This window comes from Lethenteron reissneri, chromosome 29 (genome assembly GCF_015708825.2).
Source record: "Lethenteron reissneri isolate LAM-NWPU_2019-01 chromosome 29, ASM1570882v1, whole genome shotgun sequence".
Taxonomy (NCBI): Eukaryota; Metazoa; Chordata; class Hyperoartia; order Petromyzontiformes; family Petromyzontidae; genus Lethenteron; species Lethenteron reissneri.
The window spans coordinates 13,402,602-13,430,477 of record NC_083807.1 but is presented as its reverse complement, the minus strand read 5'-3'; the positions used below and the strand labels follow the sequence as shown (position 1 = coordinate 13,430,477).

Here is a 27,876-nt window from a genome sequence, read left to right as displayed (position 1 = left end):
CATCAGGTGGGAAAGACAATTTTTGCGTTTTTAAATACAAATATACTCTATTTAGTCTGAAGCTGAGAGCCACCCCTCCATAGTAAAATAACTCTTTCACTGAGGCCCTTTGTTTTCTGTGAGCCTTAATATTCCAATGTAATTCTCGCAAAACGACAATACGGTTTAAAATATTGTCCTAGCTGTTACAATTTTTTTTCCCGGCAAACGAATATATTATAGTCTGCCCACTCTTCCCAACCTCTAAGCATTTGACTCCACTGAAGTTTACAGGCGAGGCCAAAGTCAAATTGTTTAAAAGTCAAACCCAGGTTCAGCTATTAATTTTTCCTTCAAGACCTGAGGTAAATAAATAACCCCACCATGACTTTACCCTATTTATTTTGAGCACAGAACATGTCGTTGTATTGTGAAGGCGCACGTGCACCTTGTTTGTTGTTAATGGGCCGAGTCACTTAACACCTCGCAGCCTCCACAAATCTCAAGGCGAGGGCCAATGCCAGGTCTGGGCACAACTCTTATGGGGAATTGGCTAAGCAGTCATCACCTTGCTGCAGGAAGGAGTGCTAATTTGCTCGGCAAGAGATACTTCCTGTTCAGCCACTGTTAACTGAGCAACTCCCGGGCATGCTGTTGCGTGTGTCATCGATTCGCTGGCACGCTCAGCCAGACCCTTTCTTCTCTGTGAATCTTAATATAAAATGTAATTCCTAAAACAACGAGGGTCTGGAAATATTGTCCTTGCTTAAATTATTTTATTCTTACAGGCAAATGAAATTCAAAGCCGAGCCAACCTCTACATTGTCTGAACAACAGCAATTATGTGCTCATACTAGTTGTCTGTTTAGAAGTATGAACCTAAACTTTCATACATTCACAGTCTGTTTTTATAAGCGTTTTAATTAACGAAGAAGGTTGTTTAAGTTCTACTGACATTTCTTCTCTGTGGAGCGGTGCTATAACAACATATATATTGCAGATCAAACATCACCTTTATTTCATTTTGGTTGCAAATATGTCCAAATGACGTCATTTGAGGCTGGTGCTAAATCAACCAAAGGTCTATTCAATGCTCCCTCTTGGGGCAATCCCGCCAAAGCAAAAATAGCTTTACTGGATCTGTGACGAAGAAAAAAAATCCAACAAAATAATTCATATATTAGGTACAATAGTAGCAGATGCTTCCTGCAATTGGAAGTTTACTAACATTTATAATATAAAGAAAAACAGGAAAGCGAGGAGCAAACAAAGACGACAGTCGTCCTTGCTTTGTATTTGCGATCCGGACACAACTATTCCCCAAAGTTGTTGTTTTTATTATTAATTTTTTTGTTTGACGGAATAAGGACCGGTGGAAAACGATCGTGGCCATTACCACAAAAAAAAGAAGTGGGCCTCGCCACCTCTGGGCCTCACCCGCCCGCCTGGCGAGTGACAGAGTTGCCTTCATGTCCCCGTCTATATTGGGCCCCATTGTAGTGGAGCTATTCTTGGACGGCGGTGGTTACTTTGAAACATTTTTTTTTTACAACAATAACGACAAGAAAATGAGCAGACAAACAAATTCCACACGCGTCGTATGACTTCCACAGATGTATTGGGCTTCATTCGTTACACTCGATATGCGCCAGGTCCAGTATCAGGGGAGCGGTGATGCAGTGGCTAGTCCACTGCGTTATAAATAAAGTGGCAAATGAAACTCCCGGCGATGGCTACCACCAGTGGGTAGTGATATCCGAACCAGTTCTGGGCCCTCCTATTCACCAACGCACACTGAGCAGCGTGGTTAATTATGCTAAAACAACCAGGATAGCCGACATAGTATGGAGAGGCCTTCATCCAATAGTGGATTGTCATAGCAATTTTAAAGGTTGGTAGGTAAATACGTAGAGAAGTATCTTTTCAAATAGATAACTGTCGTGAAATGCAGGTGTTACTATATATAGACATATTCTATGGGTCTTTCGGTAAAAGACCCATAGAATATGTATTCCTACTCTTTGGTTCTTTCGGTAAGTCACGTAGGTAGAAATAAAACAAAAAGAATCACGACGTTTCGATGCTATCGAAACGTCGATGGCTTGTGTTGCTATCGAAACGTCGTCATGCATTTTGTTTTATTTCTACCTACGTGATTTACCGAAAAAAAGAGTATGTATTCCTGCAGTCACGAAAGCTTCAAGTCAAGAAATATACAGACACTTTGTCAAATTAACTTTGAATGAACGCATCCCCACGCCATGTCAGTCAAGCGTCACCAGGGTGGTCCGTGCGTGTTGGTGGATGGCTAGGGGCACCAAGGACCGGTCTAGATATCCCCCGCTGGGGTTAGTCAGGACCGGGAATCAACGTTGGTCTGCCAAGTTCATAGAGCAGTGCACTGAACACCGTGCCACTGCTCATCCAAGGCAGGCATTGTATGTTGACGTATTGGCGATACACCGGTGCAGCACAACACACCGGTCCTCATAAAACAGTTTAAAGAAAAAATCGGAATCAGCAAATCTGCTTATCGGTCTTTCATTGACCTTGTCGCCAAGTTTGACGTGATTCGAAGGTGTATTGAGTCTACTGAGACTTGCTAAAAAAGGTCAATATTGACCGTCGATTTTGGTCCATTGAAGCGAGGGACTGTCCGACCACGTCCATGGGCACGAGTCAAATCTGCCTTTGGATACGGAGCCAATCGTCACCAGGCTGAGTGCTGTATGGCAACACACTGTGAAGCTTCGTGTTCAGCCACGGCAACACTGTGAAGCTTCGTGTTCAGCCATGGCAACACAATGTGAAGCTTCGTGTTCAGCCACGGCAACACAATGTGCAGCTTCGTGTTCAGCCACGGCAACACACTGTGCAGCTTCGTGTTCAGCCACGGCAACACACTGTGAAGCTTCGTGTTCAGCCACGGCAACACAATGTGAAGCTTCGTGTTCAGCCACGGCAACACACTGTGCAGCTTCGTGTTCAGCCACGGCAACACACTGTGCAGCTTCGTGTTCAGCCACGGCAACACAATGTGAAGCTTCGTGTTCAGCCACGGCAACACAATGTGAAGCTTCGTGTTCAGCCACGGCAACACACTGTGAAGCTTCGTGTTCAGCCACGGCAACACAATGTGAAGCTTCGTGTTCAGCCACGGCAACACAATGTGAAGCTTCGTGTTCAGCCACGGCAACACAATGTGCAGCTTCGTGTTCAGCCACGGCAACACAATGTGCAGCTTCGTGTTCAGCCACGGCAACACACTGTGCAGCTTCGTGTTCAGCCACGGCAACACACTGTGCAGCTTCGTGTTCAGCCACGGCAACACACTGTGCAGCTTCGTGTTCAGCCACGGCAACACACTGTGCAGCTTCGTGTTCAGCCACGGCAACACACTGTGCAGCTTCGTGTTCAGCCACGGCAACACACTGTGCAGCTTCGTGTTCAGCCACGGCAACACACTGTGCAGCTTCGTGTTCAGCCATGGCAACACACTGTGCAGCTTCGTGTTCAGCCACGGCAACACACTGTGCAGCTTCGTGTTCAGCCACGGCAACACACTGTGCAGCTTCGTGTTCAGCCACGGCAACACACTGTGCAGCTTCGTGTTCAGCCATGGCAACACACTGTGCAGCTTCGTGTTCAGCCACGGCAACACACTGTGCAGCTTCGTGTTCAGCCACGGCAACACACTGTGCAGCTTCGTGTTCAGCCACGGCAACACACTGTGCAGCTTCGTGTTCAGCCACGGCAACACACTGTGCAGCTTCGTGTTCAGCCACGGCAACACACTGTGCAGCTTCGTGTTCAGCCACGGCAACACACTGTGCAGCTTCGTGTTCAGCCATGGCAACACACTGTGCAGCTTCGTGTTCAGCCACGGCAACACACTGTGCAGCTTCGTGTTCGTCTACTGACCGCTTCGACATCACGGGAACTGAATTTGCATCACCACCAACCCACGAGATTTTCTGGGTTTCGAATCGTGGGGAAATACATAAATATATTTTACCAGCAAGGGCCGTTTTTTTAATACCGCGCACCGATGCACCGTCAATACGTTAATTTGTCAAATAATGTATCGTGCCTATGACCGTAAGTGACTATGCAGATCTGTGAGATGGCTTGAGGCAAGATCATGGAACCACGAACATGAAGGAGGACTTATCTGCACTTTGTCTCGTGGTGTGTCTAAAGTGAAACGTAACACTATCACCATAGCAACAAACAACAACATCTGGACAGACACGGCACAATTGCTAACCCCAGGGGGAAAACATGATATGTATAAAAAAAATTCCATCACGTATTTATTTGGTACAAAAGCATTATGTTGTAGGGTTAATATTTCCCCATTGGAATGCAAAATATCTTCCCGAAATTATATTGCATGCACACATGCCGATGCAGGATTTTATTAGAAATCCCATTTTTCACGAACTCAACTAACATACAGCGAGAATATATATGGATATGTTTTACATTAGTGAAGCATCTGGCTTGATTAAAAAAAATGTTAATGGACGCTGTCAGAACAGCGACCATTGGTCCTGTGAAACAAAGTTGAAAACGCGAGAGGTGCATCTTGGCCAAGCTGCCGGCGGGGAGAATTCGTTGCAACGGTGAAGTTGAAGCCCTCCAACAAACAAACAAACAGGTGTCAGCCCTCCCTCTCGGGAGTGGCTGGGTAATAGTCACGTCTGGCTTGGAATGCAGGAAAAACATGTTGTTGTAAATGTGGGCTCAGCTGGGAGTGGCGGGCGGGGGAGGCGTTCCGGTTGCTGGCGTCAGAGGAAGAGGGATTTGTTTGAGGTGGCCACCACGGCGCTCGGTGTACTCCGTCGTTCTCCCTCCTCTCGGAAGCCTGAGTCACACTGAGTCACACCGACCAGCCCCCAACAATGAGTTTGCATCTCACGATCATATATCTGTATGGTCATGAACAAAGTATGATTCCCCCCACCCACTTCAGTTTAAAATCATGTTAAAGTTCCAATTTAAAGCTTTCGTGACTGCAGGGATTCATCTTCTTGGCTCTTTCGGTAAAGTCACGTAGAAGGGAAATAATACAATAATAAAAATAAAACATAATAAAATAATTCTCACGACGTTTCGGCCACAACGCAAGCAGCCGTCCTCAGGTGAAGAACAGGTCTGTCGGGAAGACAGCGTCTGAATGAAACACCCCAGGCTTGGAGCGTATATTGGAGGGGGAAGAGCGCCTTGACAAAATAATTTGCATATCAATAGGAATTTAGCATATTTATGGGAAATGCAGATATGGGATTAGTACTACTTGTGAAATGCATTTCACAAGTAGTATTTCCCTTCTACGTGACTTTACCGAAAGAACCAAGAACATGTTAAAGTTACTCATTTGCTTTCACTTATAAGGGTGTCACCCAACATATATTATTTTTGGTAACTTGTTATTTTTGTAATTGTTTCGTAATTCCTCCCCCCACCGGAGCTATAAGTTTAGCCAAATTAAATGAAGAACCAATGTTAATGCGATGTTTTATTGTGTCGTAGAAAATTGTGACCATCAACTCCTCTACCCTTGAGAAAACAGTTTAATCAGAGGCGGCTGCCTGGATTTGAGCCCAGGATCTCTGAGTAATATGGAGCAACCTCCTCAACCAACTGGCCTTTAAGTTGACAGTCGTTTTTGGGCATCGCATTGTAACAAAAATATATATATTTTAAAACTAAAAGTTATGGAACGTCTTCCTTACCACTGTAAAAAAGCCATTGGCTGAAATTGTAGCCAATGGAATTTTTTACGTGAAAATACACAGTTAATGACAATTTTGGTATTTCTCAGCCCAGCCTGTGATTGTCAACGCAGTCCCTAAACGTCGATGAGAAATAGAGGAGGGCACGCTGCCTTGAAGGGTACATGACATATGTGGGTCACGCTGACGTTCACGTGCAACGCAATAGGCCACCTTTAAGATATTATTTTGGCAAAATCATTGATCATTTAAGTTCCTGTGCATAAGATACGAATGCAATTTCTGATCTACATAAATTATATGCAATGATATGCCATTACACTTAAGCTAATGGAGCAAACAAAACTGTAAAAATAAGTTGAAAAAACCCCCCAGAATACTCACCCCAATTCATGACAACTTATTAAATCACTGGGGATACGTGAATCATCAAGTGGACACTAAGAATACTTGACTCCATATTTTACCACTGCTTGTGTGTATATATACAGTATATATACACAATATGCACACACTTGCACTCTACACGGCAAAGATACATACATATACACTACACTCTTAATGCAATTTTCCAAATGTACTTCATCAAATGTACTTAACCAATCTGCCAAATAAACACATTCCTTCATTTAAAAACAACGATAACCTCATCCAGAAACATACCTCTTTTGCAAAGAGGGAACCCCGATCATAAAACGTTTGGAGGAACATTCCGAGCAACATTAGAAAAAAAAATACTAATAAAGAAATAAAATGATTTCAACATTGTGTGGAAAAAAACCCACATGCGTCTGTCCAATGCCCTTTACAATGTGGCCAATATATATTTTTTTATCCAGCAAGGGCAAACAACAGAACGATTCCCCCTGTTGCCAAATTTACAATAATTTTTTTCTGTCACAAATTGTTAAGTCTCCCCCTTGGGAAAGTGCATCAATATGTGGGAAAAATCGAAGTAATTCTGCCTAATGAAACTGGGTCCGTGCGGTTTGATTGTGTAAAAGCAATGCTACACTGCGCTAACATGGATACCGTGTTGTATAAAAACTACAATGACTATTTTTCAGTCTTTCGGTGCATATCATCCCTGAAGTTATGACAAATTTTAGAAGCCATTCCAGTTGCAATAAGAACTCAACTCACTCATCAGCAGTCTTTAAGTAAAAATGTACATTAAATGTATTCCAGTTGCATGTCATTTTGCATTTTGCAATGACATGCAACGAGTTTTCAATTGTTCTGTTATTGTTTCAGTAAAAAAAGAGTGTAAATATTCACAAGTTTATAGAAAGCACGCGTATTATTAGTATATTTTTTATTCATATTACTGCGTTGGTAGTGCTGCAGAAGAACAAACAAAACATAATTTGCCCTAAAGAGAAAAAAATATATATTATGATAGGCGATGTTTCAGGCAATGGGTCTTCTTCATTGCAGAACAATTAGAGTTCAATAACCCCTCATTAATTAAAAACAATTAACACATGTACAATAATAATATTACATAAATAAAAACGTACATTGATCTGCACATAATTGCAAATGTATACTCGATCGGCATATGTAAATAGCTTGGAACCTACTTAAAAACAACATTTAATCAACGCTTCCTCCACAGCGTGCCATGTGTTTGACCACACTTTCCACATCTGTCACTTTATGCAACTTTTTTTAAAGTGGCAAATAAACAAATGTATAGATCAGAGGGCTGCATTTTTTGCCATGCTTTCAATGCCGCCTGGTTGCTTGTGGAATTTCCGGCTGTGGTCCAGGGAGGATCGGTGGGGGGGGGGGGGCAAGATGCTCCTCGTTGCTACACGAGGAGCGTTTTGTGCCTGGCACCCACAGAAGAGGGTTGTCGTTCTCCGTGGAGAATAACAAAAAATAGCAACATAAATGTGGGTACGGGGTCTTCCTGCTGTCGCTCACGCGAACAGAACTTTTTTTACTGACAAACAAAAACAACCTCACGCCCTGCCTTGGTAATACATCTTATAGCAAGGGATTGGGGTTAGGACTTGGGTTCGGGATGTTTGATGGTTTTAAGACGCTTGGGAATGTTTGGGAGATTTTTCTGATTTTTGCTTTGACTTGGCAGTGCTTTCCAAATTATTTCTTGTTCTCCCCTAAAACATTTATTGTCAGATAATGGACGAGGGTTCAATAAATTACAGAAGCCATACATTCAATGTGATCCTTCATATTAATGCTTACCATATATATGTCCAATGCAAATATTACAAAATAATTTCACAACCATCTTCTTGGTTCTTTCGGTAAAGTCACGTAGAAGGGAAGTAATAAAATAATAAAAATAAAACATAATAAGATAATTCTCACGACGTTTTGGCCACAACGCAAGCAGCTTGCAAGCAGCTTGCGTTGTGGCCGAAACGTCGTGATAATTGTATTGTATTATGTTTTATTATTATTTTATTATTTCCCTTCTACGTGACTTTACCGAAATAACCAAGAAGATGAATCCCTGCAGTCACGAAAGCTTTAAATCGAAATTTCACAACCGTTTAATGCGCATATATTTCTGCTCTTTGTAAAAATAAAATTCCTTTTAAAATGTTATGAGTTACCTCGATGGGGCTCTCAATTGGTTTCAAATCTTAACATTCTCAAATCTGGCTTTGATGTATGAGTGAAAATATGAAAAATAACATCAATTATAAGATGTAAACTGGCAAGTAAGACCATGTCGAACCCTCTGAACTGGGAGTGGAACAGCGGATCACGTCATACATGAAAGCTGATTCTTAAGCTTTATAAATGACGCTAAGATAAGATAAATATGCATTAAATAGCATGTGTGAGAATCAATATTATAAAAAAAAATCATGTATCTTGCATGCAGTGGGTTTCCCAGTGAACAACAGCCGCCGGAAGTGCTACTGTTCACCAGAACGTAACAAAAACAAAGAATCACGACCCTGAACTGTGGCAATTCATGAACTTACTGTGGGGGGTAATACGATTCTATCCCCGCTATTAACGACCTCAAAACGTCTACGCAGCAGCAGTAAGAGAATGGATACGATAACCATCGTCTTCTCTTCTCAACTGCAAAGCAAACACCCAGAAGGTTAAGTTATTTGCTACACTGTGAAGGTGCTGACCTTGAAAATGAGCCCTTCCTCTGTGCTGCCCTGTTTCCACCAAGGTCAAAGGTTATGTTCCTTTCTAACGCATGAGCACCAACTCTCCTCCCCCCCCCCCCAATTCTTTGCATTCCATGTGAGATGCATGGGGTAACTTTCTTATTTTTGCACTCTAACACAGCGCAGAGTTTTAGTAAAGCAAAATATGCTGCTTATGTGTACACATTTTGGAATAAATGTTTATTGCAGATGGATCATGATTTTTTTTGTAAATATTCCGACGTGACTTTAATGTTGCCAAAGCATGAATCCACAAACTGGCTCTAATAATGCACTTTTGGCTCTTAAGCGATCATAAAAGGCCAAAAAAGCCATGCTCTCATATTGAGGAGCTTTTAAACCAATTCGAATTAACATAATACGGGTTTTTAATGACCGTTTAAATGAACAAAGATGTTAAATTATGCGATTGGACAGAGCAATAAAAATGAAGTTTTAAATGCAATGGAACAACTTGGTATCCCACAAAATCTCAGGGGCCATGGTGGCAACTTTACTACCTCGCCTAATAGATAGGAGGTGGTGGGTTTGATCCCAACCCTGATGCCCGTATATTTTGAGTTTGCATGTTCTCCTTGTGGTCGAGTGGATTTTTCTCTGGTTCCCCCAGTTTCTCCCTCCACATTCAGAAATATGCGTTTAGAGTATTTGGCTGCTATAAATTTCCACATGATAAGCCACTTCGTTGAGCTATCATTTGTGGCCAGCTCGCTTCTGAAAAAGAGATGTATAGCTCAGTGAGCCTGACCTAATAACATTTAAATAAAGCATAGTTTAGTTGAGCATTGTTCATAAAGTAGGATTTTTTTAGTAGGCAGGTTAAGTGAATGAAAACAGTGAATTATGAAGTTAATTGAGCAGCCATTAGTGGCAAGATGATGCTATAAAACAACCAAACGTGCATTTTAATGTGTTAAAAGGAAGGAAAAGTTAGATGTTAACAAGATTGTCATCAATCAGATAACAGCCCAATTTTCGATAGCCTAAAATCGGTACTAGCTAGAGGGCTGAACTTTGCAGTCACCCCCAAACACATCCCAGTGGATGATATCATTGCCCAGGTTGACGTAGCCCTCAAAGGTTTAGGTTACATTCCAGCAGAAGTGGCAAGATCTGAAATCGCCGCCATCCTCAAAAACTCTAAGAAACCCATTAGTAACATCAGCAGGGACGAGTGCTCTGAACTCGCTCAATTGAAAAAGAGAGATGACATTGTCATCCTTTCAGCTTACAAGGGCAATGCCACGGTCATCTTGGATAAAATCACAAACAACAAAATCCAGGACCTTCTAAATGATGGCAGTTATACTAAAATCAACAAAGATCCTACCAACCACCTGGGTACCGAAACCAACGATATCATCACTAATTCGACTTCTCTAATCGAACCGACCAAGCAGCTCTCTCTAAAACCTTCGGCTGCTAGACCACCTAGATTTGATGGTTTTCCAAAAATACATAAAGAAGGTACTCCACTCCGTCCTATCGTTTCTACCATCAACTCACCTACCTACAAACTGGCACGATTTCTGTCTGAGACCCTGCTTCCATTCACGGGCAAGACCACCTCAGCAGTACTTAATTCAGCTCACTTGGTTTCTCTAATCAAGGACATCTCACTGTCTCCAGATGATTTGCTTGTCAGCTTTGATGTAGTCTCTCTGTTCATCAAGGTACCTGTACCTGAAACCATAGCAATCATTGAGGACTTGGTCCGAACAGGAACTGAATCCTGATGTACCAACTTTGGTGAGGCACTGCCTTACCAACACTTACTTCATCTGGAATGGTACATTCTACAAACAAAATTAAGGTACCCCTATGGGTTCTCCCTTATCACCAGTGGTAGCAAATGTTTTCATGGAGAAATTTGAAACAGATTCCATCCTGACATCCACCCTACGTCCTTCCCTGTGGAAGAGATATGTAGATAACACTTTCATCATCTGGCTACATGGCCAGCCAGCACTAAACCAGTGCTTCAACCACATCAATTCCATACACCCATCCATCAAATTTGCCATGGAAATGGAACATGATGGCAAGTTACCATTCCTGGATGTTTTGATCGAGAAGAGGCCTGATGGCTCGTTGGGACATTCCATCTACAGGAAAGCCACCCACACGGATTCCTATCTAAAGCCTGACTCCCACCATCATCCGGCCCAGAAGAACTCTCTCATCAAAACATAGTGCTAATTTCCCATTAACACTGCTGTTGTGCGCATTTGCGGGGACGATACTCTTATGCGGCGACAGAAGCTAATTTCACGCTAATCTCTCTCCCTCATTCAAGACCCAAACATCACCCTCCCCCCCCAGCATTGACAATCCTCGAAGGCACTGGTGTAACCATCAACTGCATTAGAACATCAACAGGGTGATGCGCACGTCTCCTTCATGAATGGAAAATGAAAGATAAATCAGAAGACTGCGATGTTGGCCATGTATAGCAATTCCTTGCCACCTCACACCCTGTGCCACACATCCAATCCAAACTATGGACCTTATAGAAAACCACCGTAGTCTGCGCTCATTCAATGGAGGAATAGTAAAATGACACAAACCCTATCCTGAAGTCCTTTTGTGGTTATCAGACCTTGACATTGTCGTTTAGGTTCTGAACATATTGCCATACGATTAGGAATAGAGAATGCGGTATTATTTGCAATTAAATGTTTTTGTGCTAAATTCTGCATTATTAACAGTGGCAGCTGGACATTAGAACTGGGTTTGGGCCTCACCACAGAAAGGGTAAATAAAAAAACAATAACAACACATTTTCACGTTTATAAAACTGCATGTTATTTTACATTTCGTCATACATTAAGTACAATTTCTGAAAGACGGCTGCTTAAAACTGGACGTAAAAAAGCTGATGTACACTTATAGCCTCTGGTGAACACGTGCGAGTGACTTGTGCAGGTTTTCCGCTGCAGGGCTCGCTGTGATATACTTACACTGTGCGCTGTACATGAACACGGCAGATAGGGGATGATGTTGAGGTTTTTGTCTTCTTCTGGGCATTGTCGGGGCAAGGCCAGCCTCTACCCCTTGCCTGCTGTGCCCCGCTGCGTACGCCCTTGTCAGTTGTCAGTTACTCTACCAAAATGGTTATCGACCACCAACATCGCCCCACGCGCCTCCATTCCCCACCAATATATTTACACTGCAGCCGCCACCATTAAGAGTTTATACGTTTTAAATACACAGGGCAGAACAAAAACACATGGTACATTAAGAACACTCACGATTTTTTTTCTTCGAAAATTAACCAACGCACAGAAGACTCGAGTTTGCATGAGGACATGGGCATTACAAGAATAACACAACTTAGCTCTGGTTTTCCTTCGGAACGTTTCATCAACAGTTTGTAAATGTTGTTTAAAGCTATTGTGGAATGTCGTCAAAGGGAAAGCGTACATGTCCCCTTGCATTAAAATATGCCGAAATAACTGGTAAAACTAAACAGAAATTCCAATAAAGTATGGTATATGGGTATTTCTTGGAATTTCATCTGCACCACTGTAATGTTTGCCTGTCATCAGGGGTTGTAGCACAATAGGCATTGTGCTGCTTTTGAATTTAACCAAAAAATCCACGTAATACTTGAATCAAATTAATTTGGCAAAACATGATAAAATAACATGGTAGGGTCTGCACATTTAATCCAATACTCTAACAAATGTCGCCCATTAAAATATTATTTAACAAAATGCTTTCAAGAGCTTAGTAGTGCTCGTGGTGGTCCAACTGTTAAATCCACCAGATCATTATTGACCAAGAATTGGCCGATAGCCTTACCCAGCTCACAAATTGGCAAACAATTACTGAGTAAATGTTGAACTGTTTATTAATTTGAATGATATAAACCCTCGCAGATGGCCATGCATAAACCAGTTGGTTGAATGCCACATTTTTGTCACTGTCAAATCCGTCGATTTCTATCTACTTTTAAACAACTGAGTGCTTTCTTTGTTTAAACAATGTTTACATTCTATTTGTAAGAGGCATGCAGCATCTTGTGCCAACCCTTTAAATGCAAACACGGCCACCAACTGCTTACATAATGCGAGCTTTGCAGAACATAGCTTTACCACTTCAGACGCTGTCTTTCCGACAGACCTGTCTTTACCTGAGGACGGCTGCTTGCGTTGTGGCCGAAACGTCGTGAGAATTGTATTTTATTATGCTTTATTGTTATTATTTTATTATTTCCCTTCTACGTTACTTTACCGAAAGAACCAAGAAGATGAATCCCTGCAGTCACGAAAGCTTTAAATCGAAACTTTACCACTGCTCGAGGGTAACCTGCTGGGGGAAGTGGCTCAGATACATTCGCTGGCACTGCCTGAGATCCTGAAATGAATCTGAAACTGGTCTGTGCAGCCAGTTCATCGCCTCAGCCCAGTAACCAATAAATCCACATGGTTTGGCTAAGTTCTAGCAGCGAGCGTGAAAAAATATGGCTATCACTGGCATAAGACAACTTCTTGGAAGAGCGTGTGGGAAAGTACGCCCCCTTCTGTATCAAATAAAAAAAAATTCCGTACTTGAAGGATCTTTCAGAAGTCCTGTGAAATATCGGGATTTGCGGGCCGTTTTCTTGCCACATGGGTTGCACTGCTCTGTGAATTGTCTGTGTCGGGGTGTCAGAGGAAGGATTCCCACCAATAGGAGGGTTAGTGGGACGGTGACAGGAGAAGGGGGAGGAGTAAGCGAGGAGATATAAGGGGAGAACGGGCGGGAAGAAGGGGAGCTTTGTCGGGAACGAGATTGAGACGGCTGGGGACAGGTGTGGATGGGAGAAAAGGATTAAGAGACGAACCTCCTGCAACCTTGTGTCGGCTCTCCTTTACATCTGAATGGATGCTTCATTTCATGACGCCAATATGCACAATTATAGTAATTTGTTTAAAACAACAGGTAAGTAAACATTCAGCCCTGCATTCACTAACACGGCTCTCTGCATTGATGGTGGAAGGGCCTTCCACTTTAAAGAGCTCAAGAAAGCCCATTTTTAAAAAAAATATAAAAACAAATGTAAAACAATAATACGAATGAAGAATGACCTTCTGGACCGTGCCGTTTGTTTGGGACGTGTGACACATGCAGTTGGAGACACGCGTGCAAGAGAACGCAGGCAAGGCAGGCTTCCTGCACAACCTCTCTGTCGAAGAAGCCGGAGATGTGGGCTCGATGCTGTTCGCTTACAGCCATGAGCAGAACCAGTGGATAGCCAACATCGAGATGCAGGTGAGAGGTGAGGCGGCCAGCACGGTGTCCGCAGAGCCGCACCTGGCAGGAGGGGAGAGGCAGAGCAGAGCTCGCAGCTGTCCTCTCTTCCTGCTGCGGTGTGTTTTAACCATTAACCACTTTGACGTCTGCCTCCTCCGTTGAGAGCGGTCGTGGCATTCTTGCGTATAACTGTCCAATCCAAACTGTTGAAACGATTGAACTATGTTACCATGGTACCAGGTAAGACTCAGTGAGCTATTTAGCATTTTTTCAAAAGCGACCTGGCCATAGATGATAGCTCAATGAAGTGGCTTATCACGTGGAAATGTATAGCAACCAAAAACTCTGAACGCGTGTTTCTAAATGTGGGGGGAAATAACGGAGGACCCGGATAAAAAAATCCACGCGACCACAGGGAGAACACAAAAACTCAAAATACAGCAGGTGTCAGAGTCGGGATGGAACGCACGACCACCTGCATACCAGGCGAGGTAGTTAACATCTCGCCACCATCAGAATATAATGGTAAAGGTGCAACTGTGATATTTCTTGCACACACTTCTGGCAGAAGGGCTTTCACGAGAAGAAGCACTCGAGAACCCCTTCTATACCCCCAATTAGCACGGTTGGCTACGTACGGTGTGAAAAAAGTTCAAGAAGAAGTTCAACATAGAGGGTATTCGGCCTCTTCTTTCAGTCCAGCAAGACCTCTTGCAAGAGGTGGAAGTGCTCGCACTTTGCCCCACCAGACAATCTGCCGAGCAACTAGCAGTGGTCACTCTACTTAAACTGCTGGGTGGGCGGAGGTGTTTAAGAAACTTGTACGATTGTTGAAACCGCTATGTACCGGGGTCAAATCGAACCGGTGAACTGTGAATTGCAAGTCCAGTGTGCCACCCATTACACTGTGACACCATCCTCGTAACCAAACCAATACAATTATAATTTTTTTAAAAAGGAGATGTTACTTCAGGGCTGCATGGTTCAATCTAAGTTTTGTCACATTTCCTCCATCCACCACTAACAATGGAGAATGGTTGCACCCCTGTCCATTTGAACCATCTGAACTACTCTCTCGAGATGTGGCGTTGATGTTGGAATGGTTTTTGCAAGCATATGCTCCGTGTCTATGGCGTATCCCTGTGTTGTACGTAAAATAATTTCAAGAATTCTAAATATTGCTTCATTTCCATTTATGGAATGTAAACACATTCGCAAATAACACTCTGGATTATAAACAAGTATGTACTGTAAAATAGCCACATTATAGAATGTGTCATCTGTAGGAGAGAATGTTAATGATCGATTGAATTGATGCCTGCACTAAACAGTAAAAATATACACGTTCATGTGTGAATCTACTGCTAGATGAAGGCCTCTATGCACAGTGTCAGCCATAGGAATTGATGAACTATATTTCACCGCACTGGCAGTGTCGGTTTGGTACGACGGGAGGGGGGGGGATCAGTTCGTATATCACTCACCACTGATGTTAGAGGCTAGGAACCTAACTCGGTGCCCGCCAACTCCATCCTCAATTGCATCCATCTCTCCAACGCTAAATGGTAATTTGTTTTGGGTTAGATCACGTAAATATATGAATGTGTCGTTAAACCCGCCACCACCCACCACAGCCAACTAGCAATGTTTGTCACGTAAACAGAACGTGCCAATTCGTTACTAGTACAGCACACCGGTGTGTTGGAGAGCCAAGCCACAACATTTACAATCTGAGCACGACATTTCGCCAGTAATTACAACCAGCATCATCAGACGAGAGCCAGATTCATGGAGAAGTCCACCTGTTTCGTTCCTAATGTAGAGGCAAAGATGTGGTGACTACGCAATCTAACCCAAAACACTTCTATTATGGATGATATTGGTCGCGAAGGCCTACGTGTTAAGCTGACTAAATGGTAAAGCTCGTTGTGTACGTCATGCCACTCCACGCACACATCATCCTTCTGAAGATGCCATAATATTGGATGCAACACTTGTGTACACAATGGCTAAACAATGTGCCATCATTGGCAATAACAACACGCCTGATGGCATTAGGCTGCAGACTCTACATGAACGTTTATATACAATGCATCCCACAGGAATTGAAAATGTGCAAACAGTCTGTCTCATTTTACATTCTGCAGCTCGTTAATCAGACATCAAAGTTGGAGATGAAGATTTTAGAAAACGCTCTGTCTATGAACAAGCTGGAGAGGCAGGTGCTGATGCAGAAACAAGCGATTGAACACCTGCACGAGAAAAACAGGTAACTACTGCAGATGCGCTCATCCAAGTAAGGCTACGATTTGGTCACGGGTGATCATGGAAATTGTGAATTAAAAAAAGGGAGTGTGTAAAGTTTGGGTGACAGATGTGAATGCTTGTATGAACACACTCGACTTGGACACTTCCTTGAACTCCTCTCGGTGGGCGGCCTCATTTCCTCTCTCCGTAACCTTCCTTGGATTTTTTTACTTTTCGCCCTCGTCGATTTCACTAAAAATTACCGTGACAAAATCAGCACCTTGCAGAGAGGAGTGAGTTGGGTCACCCTAATAATCTGCCATTCTTTCTCCAGCACAAAGCCAGGATTAGCCTTTTTTTCAAGATATCAAAAGAAAGCTCACGTTTATTTCGTTGTTTTGTTGTTGTATCAAGAAGTTTAACCTCCGGTGACGCAAGACGTCTCTTTATTAGATGGTGGACATGCTATCACGTCATCGAGAAGTCAGTACTATTGTGCAGAATGTTGATATCCCAATTTTAAAAGATGGGGTTCATGCCACGTCAGCAATGGAGCCCGTGTCTACAATCATTTTTTTTTACTATGAACATTTTTTACAATTGTATCAGTTAAGGCCCCACTGAGCTATGTAGCTCTTTTCCAGAAGACACCTGGCTAGCACAAATAAGAGTTCAACAAAGTGGCTAATCACGTGGAAATCTATAGCAGCCAAAAACTCTAAAACGCATGTTTAGTCTATATATGGAGGGAAAAACCAGAGGACCCTCAGAAAAATCCACGCGACCACAGGGAGAACATGCAAACTCCAAATATATAGGCGTCGGGGTCGAGATCGAACTCACGACCTCCTGTATACCAAGCGAGGTAGTTAACATCTCCTAGCCACCGCGGCGCCCCTACATTGCACAGCATAAAATGTGGCGTTGAGACAAACCATCTGCACTCAAGTGTGGCATCGTTGAGAGGTTTGGGTCGCACGCCATTTAGCTGGGGGACATTTATGACGTGTTACACATAAGTGACTTGGCCTTGAAAAAAATCATAATCTCTAAGCACAGGCAGCATTTATGTTACATGCAGTGCATTTCAGGTCATTATGGAGTTTGAAAAAAAAACACATGTGGAAAATGTTGCTTAGATTTGAAAGTCCTACAGGGGAAGCTAGAAGCTGTTGTCAACTTTATACATCCATCAGCTGTCTCGGGACTCAAGCTACAGACCCTAATTACACGTCACCCCTGATCCGTTAGCCTTGGGACATGAAGTAGAACAAATTAATGTGACTAAAAGTGACGTATGGTGTTAGGTGTCTGACGTCTATCCGTACAATTGTGTTAATCTGTGAGTGATGAACAAGCCACTGAGTAGAGGGTCAAAATAAACCAATAGAATTATCCGTGTGTCTACCTACTTCAACATATGTTTTGCCCATCAGCCCGTGGGCTTCCCAAATCAATGCTATAGAGAAGCATCATTTAAACGGAGAAATATGGACTGGCGTTTACCTTATGGGTCTCATGGAAGGCCCAAGGGCTGATGGACTGAAACAATGTTATTTTAATGCAGAGAGGCAAATTAAGGCCCAGTTATTATGTGAACGTATCATATATATATATTTTTTTACATTCCTGGTAAATGATTCTGCAATAACATTTTGTAAAAATGATTACAGAACATTCTTCTTTCCTTTGGCTTTGTATAGCAAACGACTCCTACATCTGTGTCCAGGTCTGGTCGCCAACGCCTCGGAGGACGCTGCAGTACTGTCACCGCTGTACGACTCTGTTCATTTTTATTATTTTTTGCCCAGCGTGCTGGAAGGGAGGCTCACAGCGATGCAGGACAGCCACGAGATGAAGCTCCAGTTGATCGTGCAGGAGAAGCGGCAGCTCCAGAAGGTGGTGGAGGACCAGGCAGTCGTCGTGTCGCAGGTCGAGAGGCACCTGGAGGTGGCCGAGAGGAACAGTTCCCTGCTGCAGCAGCAGCAGCAGGAGATGATGCACACCCTGCACAGCCTCCTCAACATGCTGACTCATGCAGCAGGTGACACATCTCTGGGTTTTTCCGCATCCGGGCAATGAGACGCAGCAGTATCCTCCGCTAATGTGGCCTCCGTGGCTTTTATGTTTATCTAAAAATCACCTTCAAAAGGGGCATTTACTTGATATTTGTTTATTGCACTGTTCTTACAAGGTTATTCAATTTTATGTTGACACTTTCCTGTTCCGAGACGTCTGCAAGTTGCGGCTTGGGTCTCGTTCACCGCGGAATCTCGGAACGCGCAAGTGGTTAGCATTAACTTTATTTAAAGAGGCGTAGCGCCGTTGTTTTTCAAGACATTGTACTCACCGCAAAGAACTGTAGCGACACGACTGCACGCAATGATAGCTGGCACCCAACTGTGCCAGACGCCCTCCCGCATGGCTTTGTGGCAGCCTCGATACGTCTTCTGACCGACAATTTTTTTTCCGATTCCTTTCCAATGACGGTAGTGATGTACATGTGTAATGATGTACACGTGTACATCATTATTGGAATGGGTAAGGGTGAAGCAGAACCCGGTTCTGTGTAACCACTGACACGTAAATATATGTTTTAGTCATTGGCTTATTGGCTTCTGGAATAAAATAATTATTATTTATATGTGGAGAGAGGCAACAGAGTTATGCTTTTATCTGCCATTACCCATGATATTACACAATGCTTCATGAGTTTGCATGCCATCTTAGATGCGTTTGGTGAAATGCCCATGTATTATTTATCCAGCAAATGCAGTCTAAATTTGCTAAGGATTAGCCAGCCACATAAGAATGTAATTAGGACAATGGTGTGCAATCCTCGTCTCTAATGACAAATGTGAAAATATATTTAATGTCCAGAAGGTAGGCAAAAATAATTTAACACCTTAACTACGAGACATTACATTCCATATAGATAATAGCCGGCTATAGACTGCCCATTACATGCGCAAGAGCAGATACTGCTCGCATGATCAATGCAAGAATCGGCGGTGGAGGTTTTTTTCTTTCCGTTTCCAAGCCCCTTGTCTACTTTTGCTTGTTCGCAGTGAATCAGCAAAGCGCCAATGACGAAGTAAAGACTGAATTCCAGGACTGTGCCGACCTCTATCATTTGGGGAAAACGAGCAGTGGAGTTTACAGCGTCTCGGTGCGGAACATGAGCGAGCCCGTCAAGGTGAGCTGGTGCTGGTTGCTCACGCGCACCGCACACACAACATCGTGGGGGGCCGAGAAGCTTGGCAAACGCTGGTACTAATTTGGTTTGGCCAACGCTGGTACTAAATTGGTTTGGCACTGGCGTCATCGAGGCTGCCCAGCGTCTGGTGTGACTCAATCGTGCCAGTTGTTACAGAAAACAGACAGGACTCACGCATCGACTAAATCGCCACCCACTTTTGCCCAATAAGTCCGGAATGCAGTTATAGAGGAATGTAATGATACGCCAAACCACCACACCCACCTGAGCCTCCTGTCGATTTGATGAATGGGCATCATTCGGGTAATGATGAGGGCAGAAAAGGCAAAGTGTTAAAGGTGGGGATGCAATGATTCAGCCTCGTCGCAATCTGATGGATTGTCACTGTTCAAGGTCGAGATTTTATGCAGCAATTCATCTTTTATCTTCAAGTTTCTCGCATCTCGTTTGTATCGCATCTCTAGTTCTGGTCTAATTTGTACAGTTTTGTTTGCCCCATTAGCCTACATATAACATCTATATATAATTTGCAGAGAATGCGCATAAATAATACATTATTGTTTTTAACACACGCGATTCGACGCATGCATTGTAAGGGTTATAAAAATATATTAACCGATTTGACAAAGACCTGTAAATGATTATATCATCATCTATGATGCATATCATAAAATTTCTCATTTTCACTCAAAGCAAAGTGTTACTGTGTGCCTTATACAAAATGTAAGTATTTTGTTTGTCATTGTGTTGTGAATGTTTTTGTGACACCTCAATAAACCATATTCTTAGGTTTTTTCGGTAAAGTCACGTAGGTAAAACATTAAAATTAATAAAAGTAAAATAAAATAAAAATCACGACGTTTCGGAGGCAACACAAGCTTCCGTCTTCAGGTGGAACCGTCACAGCCACGACAGCTGTATCAAGTAAATGAGAGATTGCAGGAGCTACCACTCCGTTTATATAATGGTTGGAGAGGGGGGAAGGGCCAAGTACAGCACACTTTTTATTCATATGGTAAGGTGAGGTTCCACCTGAAGACGGAAGCTTGTGTTGCCTCCGAAACGTCGTGATTTTTTATTTTATTTTACTTTTATTAATTTTAATGTTTTACCTACGTGACTTTACCGAAAAAACCTAAGAATATGAATCCTTGCAGTCACAAAAGCTTCAAATCTAGACTCAATAAACCAATTCTGCTCCGAATGGAATCAAAGTATTAACGCATGCCTGAACCAATATTTTAAATGGTGAGGTAGGCTGTCTCATAGAGAATCATTCCCTGGTTGACAATCTCCATGGCTTGACCCAGAAACATGCGTGTTATGGGCTCGTATTCAAAGAGATTGCTGTCTGCACGCCTGTGAACGTGAATTAAAGACTCGAGGCCACACTCTGAAAGAAGCATCAATTTTCCGCAGATAATGAGGCCAACAAAGGCATCTGCATTCAATACGCAAGAGCCACGGGCACAAAGCAAAAATCCTCTCTGTAAAAAAAAGCTTTTGCTGCCCATTTTCATCTGGAGGCCCCTCCCAAGAAATCAATCCATTTGCAAACTGGAGGTCGTGGCATAAAGTTGTTGGTCTTGACCCTGGTGCGGAGAATTAAATGGCGTCCCCCGGTCCAATCCCCCCAAAGCCTCTTCGTAGCCCGGTGCCTCTGGGCCCCTCTGACCTGTGGGCCCCAGGGCAGTCGCAGCGCCTTCACACTTAATAGCCACGCCACTGCCTGGAGGAGCTATCCTGAAGTGGAGGTCGTAGCCTATAAAAACAAACACTTCGATGTACAATACAATACAAATTCCTTACTTTAATTGCCCGGAAGAAGGTCGTGAAGGGAAACCTGGTTAAAATGAAAAAAATGCAATCGAAACGATTTGGACTTGCATGGCGTTTAAATGCAACTGCATCTCAAGATGCTGCGCATACACATTGGGCCACGTTCGTTTTATGGAAAGAAAAGAAACAGTCATCGTCTGAGAAGGTCTTGAGCCTGGCCTTGAACAGGAGCAGCGTGGGAGGCTTGGAGAAAGAAGGGGAGTCCCAGACTTTGGGGGAAGCAGAGATGAGCGACCTCCCCGCTTAGGGGCCATCCATTCAGTACGTACGCATGGAGGGGGGAGGGGGAGTTCACCCAAATGCGTACGCTTGCGTATCGGGGGTCTACTGACAATGCACGTACGCATAGGAAACGGGGGGGGGGGGGGCGGTGAAGCCTCGATAATAATGTCTTCAAATGAGTTAGATAGTCCGGCGGTGGACTATCTGTTTGCTCAAACACGTTCATAGTATTCATCCTTGACCGTTTCTGCTGGCCGTTCTATAGGTGGGTGGGGGGGGGGGGTCAGGCGTACGTACGCAGGTGGGGGGGGGGGGGGTAAAAAGTCCGCGTGCGTACAAGGAGGGGAGGAAGGGGTTGAGTTTTGACAGATTTTGCGTACCTACTAAATGGATGGCCCCTTATTAAAGGTTAACTGGGGCCTTTAACAGAAAGCCCTGGTTGTTGGGGAAGAGTGTCCTGGGAGGGGAATGGAGTCCACGTAGGACGTGGTGCAACAAAATGAAGATGCAGAATTTAAACATCAGAAACAGAAAACATTACAGACATATTAGAGGTGTATCTGTAGCCTTTTCAGTTATCATCTCCGTCGGTGTTCAAGCAAGTGTAGGTTGTCTTGTTGGAGGTACGGACACGATACGTCAAGCAGCTTCTGATGCTGTCAAGTAGATTGCCAAACTCACATCGCAATGATGTTCTGTTGTCAGTTGCTTAAAAAAAAAATAATACGAAAGAAAGAAAAAAGCACAGTGTCGTGTTGATGCTGGAAGGGAACAAACAAGAAGATTATAAATAGTGGGTGAATGCTGAATTGTAAATGCTGTGGGTTGACTCGCCATCACACCGATGTGCTGAAGTAATAGCTAATCGCCACATTTTGTTCACATGGCAAACCTTACTAATTGGACTGTGTCGGGTGGTGGTGGGTTGAAGACACATTTATATGTATGCGATCTCATTCAAAAACCTTTATTATGATTAATATTGGTTCGCGAAAGCCTACGTGTTAAAGTGAATGCTAATTTTGTCTGCATTGGTCCCCCGTCTGCACTGTCCAGGTCTATTGCGACATGGAGACTGATGGCGGTGGGTGGACTGTACTCCAGCGCCGGAAAGATGGCTCCCTGGACTTTCATCGCACCTGGAAGGAGTATAAATTGGTGAGATTACATGGGCGCATTTGGTTAGAATTTGACCTAAACATAACTGTATTTGTATCTGTCCCTGTCACCTCCCTGTGTATTTTACAGGCAAAAAATTGGGTTTCTTTAAACACAGAACCTTCCATATTAATTTCATCATCACCACCATCGATACTTAACCCATTGCTCCATGAGGGCCTCTCCAAGCCGTCAGCATTTCTCATGGTTCTGCAGTGTCACCATCCACCTTGCTCATTCCTCTATGAGACATCTCCTTTACCAGTGGCAAAATATAGTAATAGGGTTTTACCCTTTTGACTGGTACTGAGTTGTACGCCTTTTGGCGTCATCTGGTCCAACACCAATGGAGACTAGGCTCTAAGAAAAGCTGTCTCGGGTGTGGACCAATCAACTTCAAGGACAGTGCATATCATTATCATTATCAGAGTTGTTTCTTTTTGTTTGCATTTTGACTGCTTGTGTTGTGGTTATTGCAAACATGATGCCTTGTATAAAGGTGTCAGTTTTTGTACCAGTTGAAAGGGTAAAAACCTACTACTATAATGCTCATCCCGTCGCTCGCTCTCCACAGTGGACGTCCTCCCAGGTGCAGTTCGACCATCGGCTGCCATTGTCGTTAGTCCCGACCACCGGCTATCGTCCCCCCTCGAGTGCCGAGTCCTGCCGTTAAGCCCTCTTTCTTTTCTAAACTGCTCAAATTGTGACTTAAAACTTTCGTGACTGTAGGAATTCATATTATTTGCTTCTTTCGGTATGGTCACGTAGATAGAAATTATTAAAATAAAAATAAAAAAATAAAAAAATATTAAAACTCACGACGTTAATAAAATATAATTATTTTTGTTATTTTAATTTGACTTTACCGAAAGAACCAAAGAATATGCCCAAATTGTCTTTAACCAGCGTCTGCTGTCTAATCTATGTGTTTTGTTCTATCTCGCAATGCAATTGCAAGCGTGCATCTCCACAACCTTCCTTGTGTGAATTTTAAGTTTTTGCATTGAATCTACCAAGGCTAAATTAGGAACGTATTTTCCACGTGTCACACAGGGATTTGGAGACCCCGTGGGCGAGCACTGGCTAGGAAACGAGGTGGTCCATCAGCTGACCAGCCACAAGTCGTACGTGCTCAGGGTCGGACTCAAAGACTGGGAAGGCCACGAGGCGTTCTCTCTCTACAACAGCTTCGCGATCGAGAGTGAGGCACACAACTTCAGGTGAGAGGGCCACAGGGGACAACGTTGTCTTTGTGCACAAATGCAGCACTTCCCCTTTTTTCAGGCGGAGATGTAGGGGGCAATGTTGCGGATTCGGTTATGCGTCATCAACTCTGTGAATTCCTCCTGTTACCTACACAGTTGTCTGTGGAAACACGCACAGAAGAGGATTCACTTTTGACCACTTCTGCATGGCTCCTTTTTTACCTGTGAAAAAGTGCGGATAATAGAAGAAAAAAGATAAAGAAAAATGTTTGTGGATCGATTTTAGGTGTGAATAATAGGAGTTGCGGATAATTTGGCCTCAGTGATGTCGAGTATAATTGTGAAGAGATATCCACTCACATGCACTACGGGCATCAACAACAACAACAACAACCGTTCACCACGAAGTGGCAGTGACATCATCACGCCCTTGTGCCATGCTAGGTGCACTCTGAAGCCACGTCAAGTGTTTGAAGACCTACTGACATGAGGTCACGGAACAGACCCAGGTACCATGGGTTGCCTGAGATGACTGGCAGATGCACCGACTGTGCTCCCCACTGTGGCAACTCTCTGCATTTTAGCCGCCCAGCGCTCTGCTCGTTGTTGTGAGCGTCGCTCCTCTGCCCTCCGTTGTTGCTAAAGGGTGACTGTCTCCAACTCCCCAGTAGCATCCTTCATGAACCTCTTCCACAGAGGCCGATCTTGACACTGCTGGTACCAGTCATCGGAAAGTACAATCACCTCCACATCCTTCTGTACCACATCAGTCCCTTTCTTCTTTCGCCCGTGCCGCGGCCATTTAGCCCCCTCTAACCGGCCAAACAGAAGCTGCTTGGGCATTCGGTATACACTACGGCAATAACATTTTCATGCACACACATCATGATCATCGCACTGCCAGTGGTTAGATACCATTCCTACAATGACCTATCACTGGCTCCATGAAATACTTAGAGATATTTTTCATAATGAAGCTTTTTCGGTTAGATCGCATAAGTATAAATGTGTCGAAACCCTCCGCCACCTGACACGGCTAATCAGTAAGGGATTTGTCACGTAAACAAAACGCCAAATAGTTACTACTTCAACCCACCGGTATGTTGAAGAGTGAATCCACAACATTTACAATCTGAGTACGACGTTTCGCTGGTAATTACATCCAGCATCATCGGGCGATTTGCCAGAATAGTGAAGCCAACCATATATATGCAGTAGTTCACACCAGCGAGGCAGAGACTTCTTAGATGCAACACGTTTATTTAACAATAAAGCCCCAAACACGAAGTGGTACATCTGCCCCTTCACCAGCTACCTTAGGGGGTTATCTCCTCCGGTCTAGCTCACCCTCGCTCACACGGGGTGGCTATCTCGGACCGGACCCCGGCTCGGGTCCGGGTCTTGTAGTCGGGCAGCTCTTCTCCAGGTGACGGCTTCGGTCTTGATTATTGCAACAGCCAGCTGCACCCGTTCAGGGCTCCCGCTTATATTGCCCGTGGCGGGGCTTACCCGGCCCCTAGCCATGCCCCCCCTTCTCGAGCCTTCGAGAGGGACCTGGTCCTGGTCCCGTGGTCCCCCAGCCACTTCTGGTCACCAGGCCTCTGGGTTCACATGGAGTGCCATGGCCCCCTGTGTACCCCTGCACCGTCCCTGGCACTCTCGCCCCCTAACCTGCAGTGCCATCCATCCTTGGTCGGCGATCTCAGCCGGCCCCCGCTAAGGCCGGTACTGCATTCCCACTGCAACGTTGTAGGTGGTGTGAGCGGCGTGTGTCGTGCCTCACACAGGCCGGCTTCACACAACATGCAGTGACATCCGCCGATGCCACTACATATATATACATTGCTTGACGTACATTGTGGAAAGTTTCATATGATTATTACTACTACTTTTTTACAACAATGTTTCACCTGGAAAATCCCTTGAGATGGAACATCTCATTCGCAAGGGGGTCCAGGGTTGCAGTTGACGTGGACAAAGCCAACACGTAACAACACACGTACGGGCATTTTAAATACACAACTTGTTCAGGATGAATTTACGCAATGAATATCGCACCCTGTGAAACACGTACACATATATATGATTAAATTGTGCGCACCGCTCATTCAATCGTGTGGGAATGTACTTTAGCTGCAGCAGCTGCAAAATGTTTTGCAAGTGTGTTGTAATTAATGATGTAGATACGTTGAGACTGTCATTTTGCACAGGAAGCAACGTTCTTCGATCTAATGGTACTGCATTCTGAAAAGTTGCACATTTTTTAAAGCTTTGCATTACCCGATAGACAAAATAGAAGACGAAACTATGCCTTTGATTCAACAGGTGTAAATATAGATACATGTCATTGTTGGATCTGTCTTAAAAAAACTGTACAGTATGTTCCACATTAAGCCATACGCATCTTTGAAAGAAATCAAATGTGTCATTGCCATTGCATATTAACTCAAGAAATAATGTGCAAATAGAGACTGGAGCATCGACTTTCATGGCCAAACTAAATATCTCATAGGATTGCCAAATGTAGAACACATGGCATTGTTGGTCGCCCAAGAAGACAACACCGCATAGTTTATGGTTAATTTTTCTATCGTCCCACATTTGCAGATTTCCAAACTCAACCAAACCAAGATGTACAATATTCTCGCGTTAATAAAATACAATTTGCATTGAAAGCATTGAGTCACGGGAGGCCCTGAGGTGCGCTCAGATTTTGTGGATAACTGCTCTGCAACGCTGATTCGGTCCAGTGGTTTGGGACTTTGTATGCACAGACATCAGGGTACGTTGCTTCTCATAAAAGTTAACTCTCGATTACCCGTGGGTTCGTTATCCAGGTTACTAAGCAACCGTGTTTACAAGAAGAATAAAAACATGTGTATGCACACAACTGGCTCATTATCTGCAACTGACTCGTGGGAACATTAGTAACTCAGTACCAACATGACCGCAAACTTGTCAACACGCAAGCCACTTGCTTGAAGAGGCAATCAAAATAAACCACTCTGTGTATGTTCGCACCCCTATTCTACGTAGGCAAACAATACACCTGTGTTTATATCGTAACATGGTTTTTCATTTTAACACGTAAGCTTTCGCAACCAATATCCATAATAGAGGTTTTTGGGTTAGATCGCGTAAATATATAAATGTGTCGTTAAAACCCCCCACCACCCGACACAGCCGACTAGTAAGGGTTGTCACGTAAATAGAACGTGGCCAATTCGTCACGATTACAGCACTAACCGGTTGTGTGTTGGAGAGGCAAGCCACAACATTTACAAACAGAGTACGACGTTTCACCAGTAATTACAACTAGCTTCATCAGGCGACAGCCAGATTTGTGGAGAAGGCTTACTGTTTCCTTCCTTATATAAAGGATAGCTATGGTCTTAGTGCTGCGTGGAAGTGAATAATCAAATAATACATTATTTAAATGCCTTGCCTACTTCAATAGGGATTACCGTTGCTAGGGCAATTTTAATCAACACAATAGACATGAAGGACAAGTTCAAAGGGCTCGCATAATGCAAATGCATAATGTACGTTGCTTCAGTAACCCCCCCCCCCCACACATTGTGCAAGAGCGCAGAAGGGTGGTTAACACATCTATGCCTATTTTATTTAATTTTTGTCCGAGCCACCGTTCCTCTGCATCACCCTCGACAATCGACGGTTGACCTGATTTCTGAGACGAATTTGTTCTACAAAAAGCCAAAGTTTCTTCAAAAACCTGGATATTGCATTCATATGTACGAGGGTGACATCACAAGGTGTTGCTGTAGGATTGACATGCTAACCTCTCACAATACAATGGCGACCCCCGCAGCGTCGTCTTACATTGACATGCTAATGTCACCACTAGC

General features: G+C 43.7%; 1 protein-coding gene across 1 annotated transcript in view; it reads left to right on the top strand.

The window, feature by feature from the left end:
* LOC133349274 (angiopoietin-2-like) overlaps positions 1-27,876 on the top strand; it is a 44,211-nt gene that overhangs the window by 1,770 nt on the left and 14,565 nt on the right. Inside the window, exons 2-7 of the mRNA XM_061562635.1 lie at positions 14,000-14,140; positions 16,270-16,391; positions 18,181-18,413; positions 19,438-19,565; positions 22,704-22,805; positions 23,859-24,025. Of these exons, the coding sequence (XP_061418619.1) occupies positions 14,000-14,140; positions 16,270-16,391; positions 18,181-18,413; positions 19,438-19,565; positions 22,704-22,805; positions 23,859-24,025 (893 nt within the window). The remainder of the gene's footprint in view (positions 1-13,999; positions 14,141-16,269; positions 16,392-18,180; positions 18,414-19,437; positions 19,566-22,703; positions 22,806-23,858; positions 24,026-27,876) is intronic.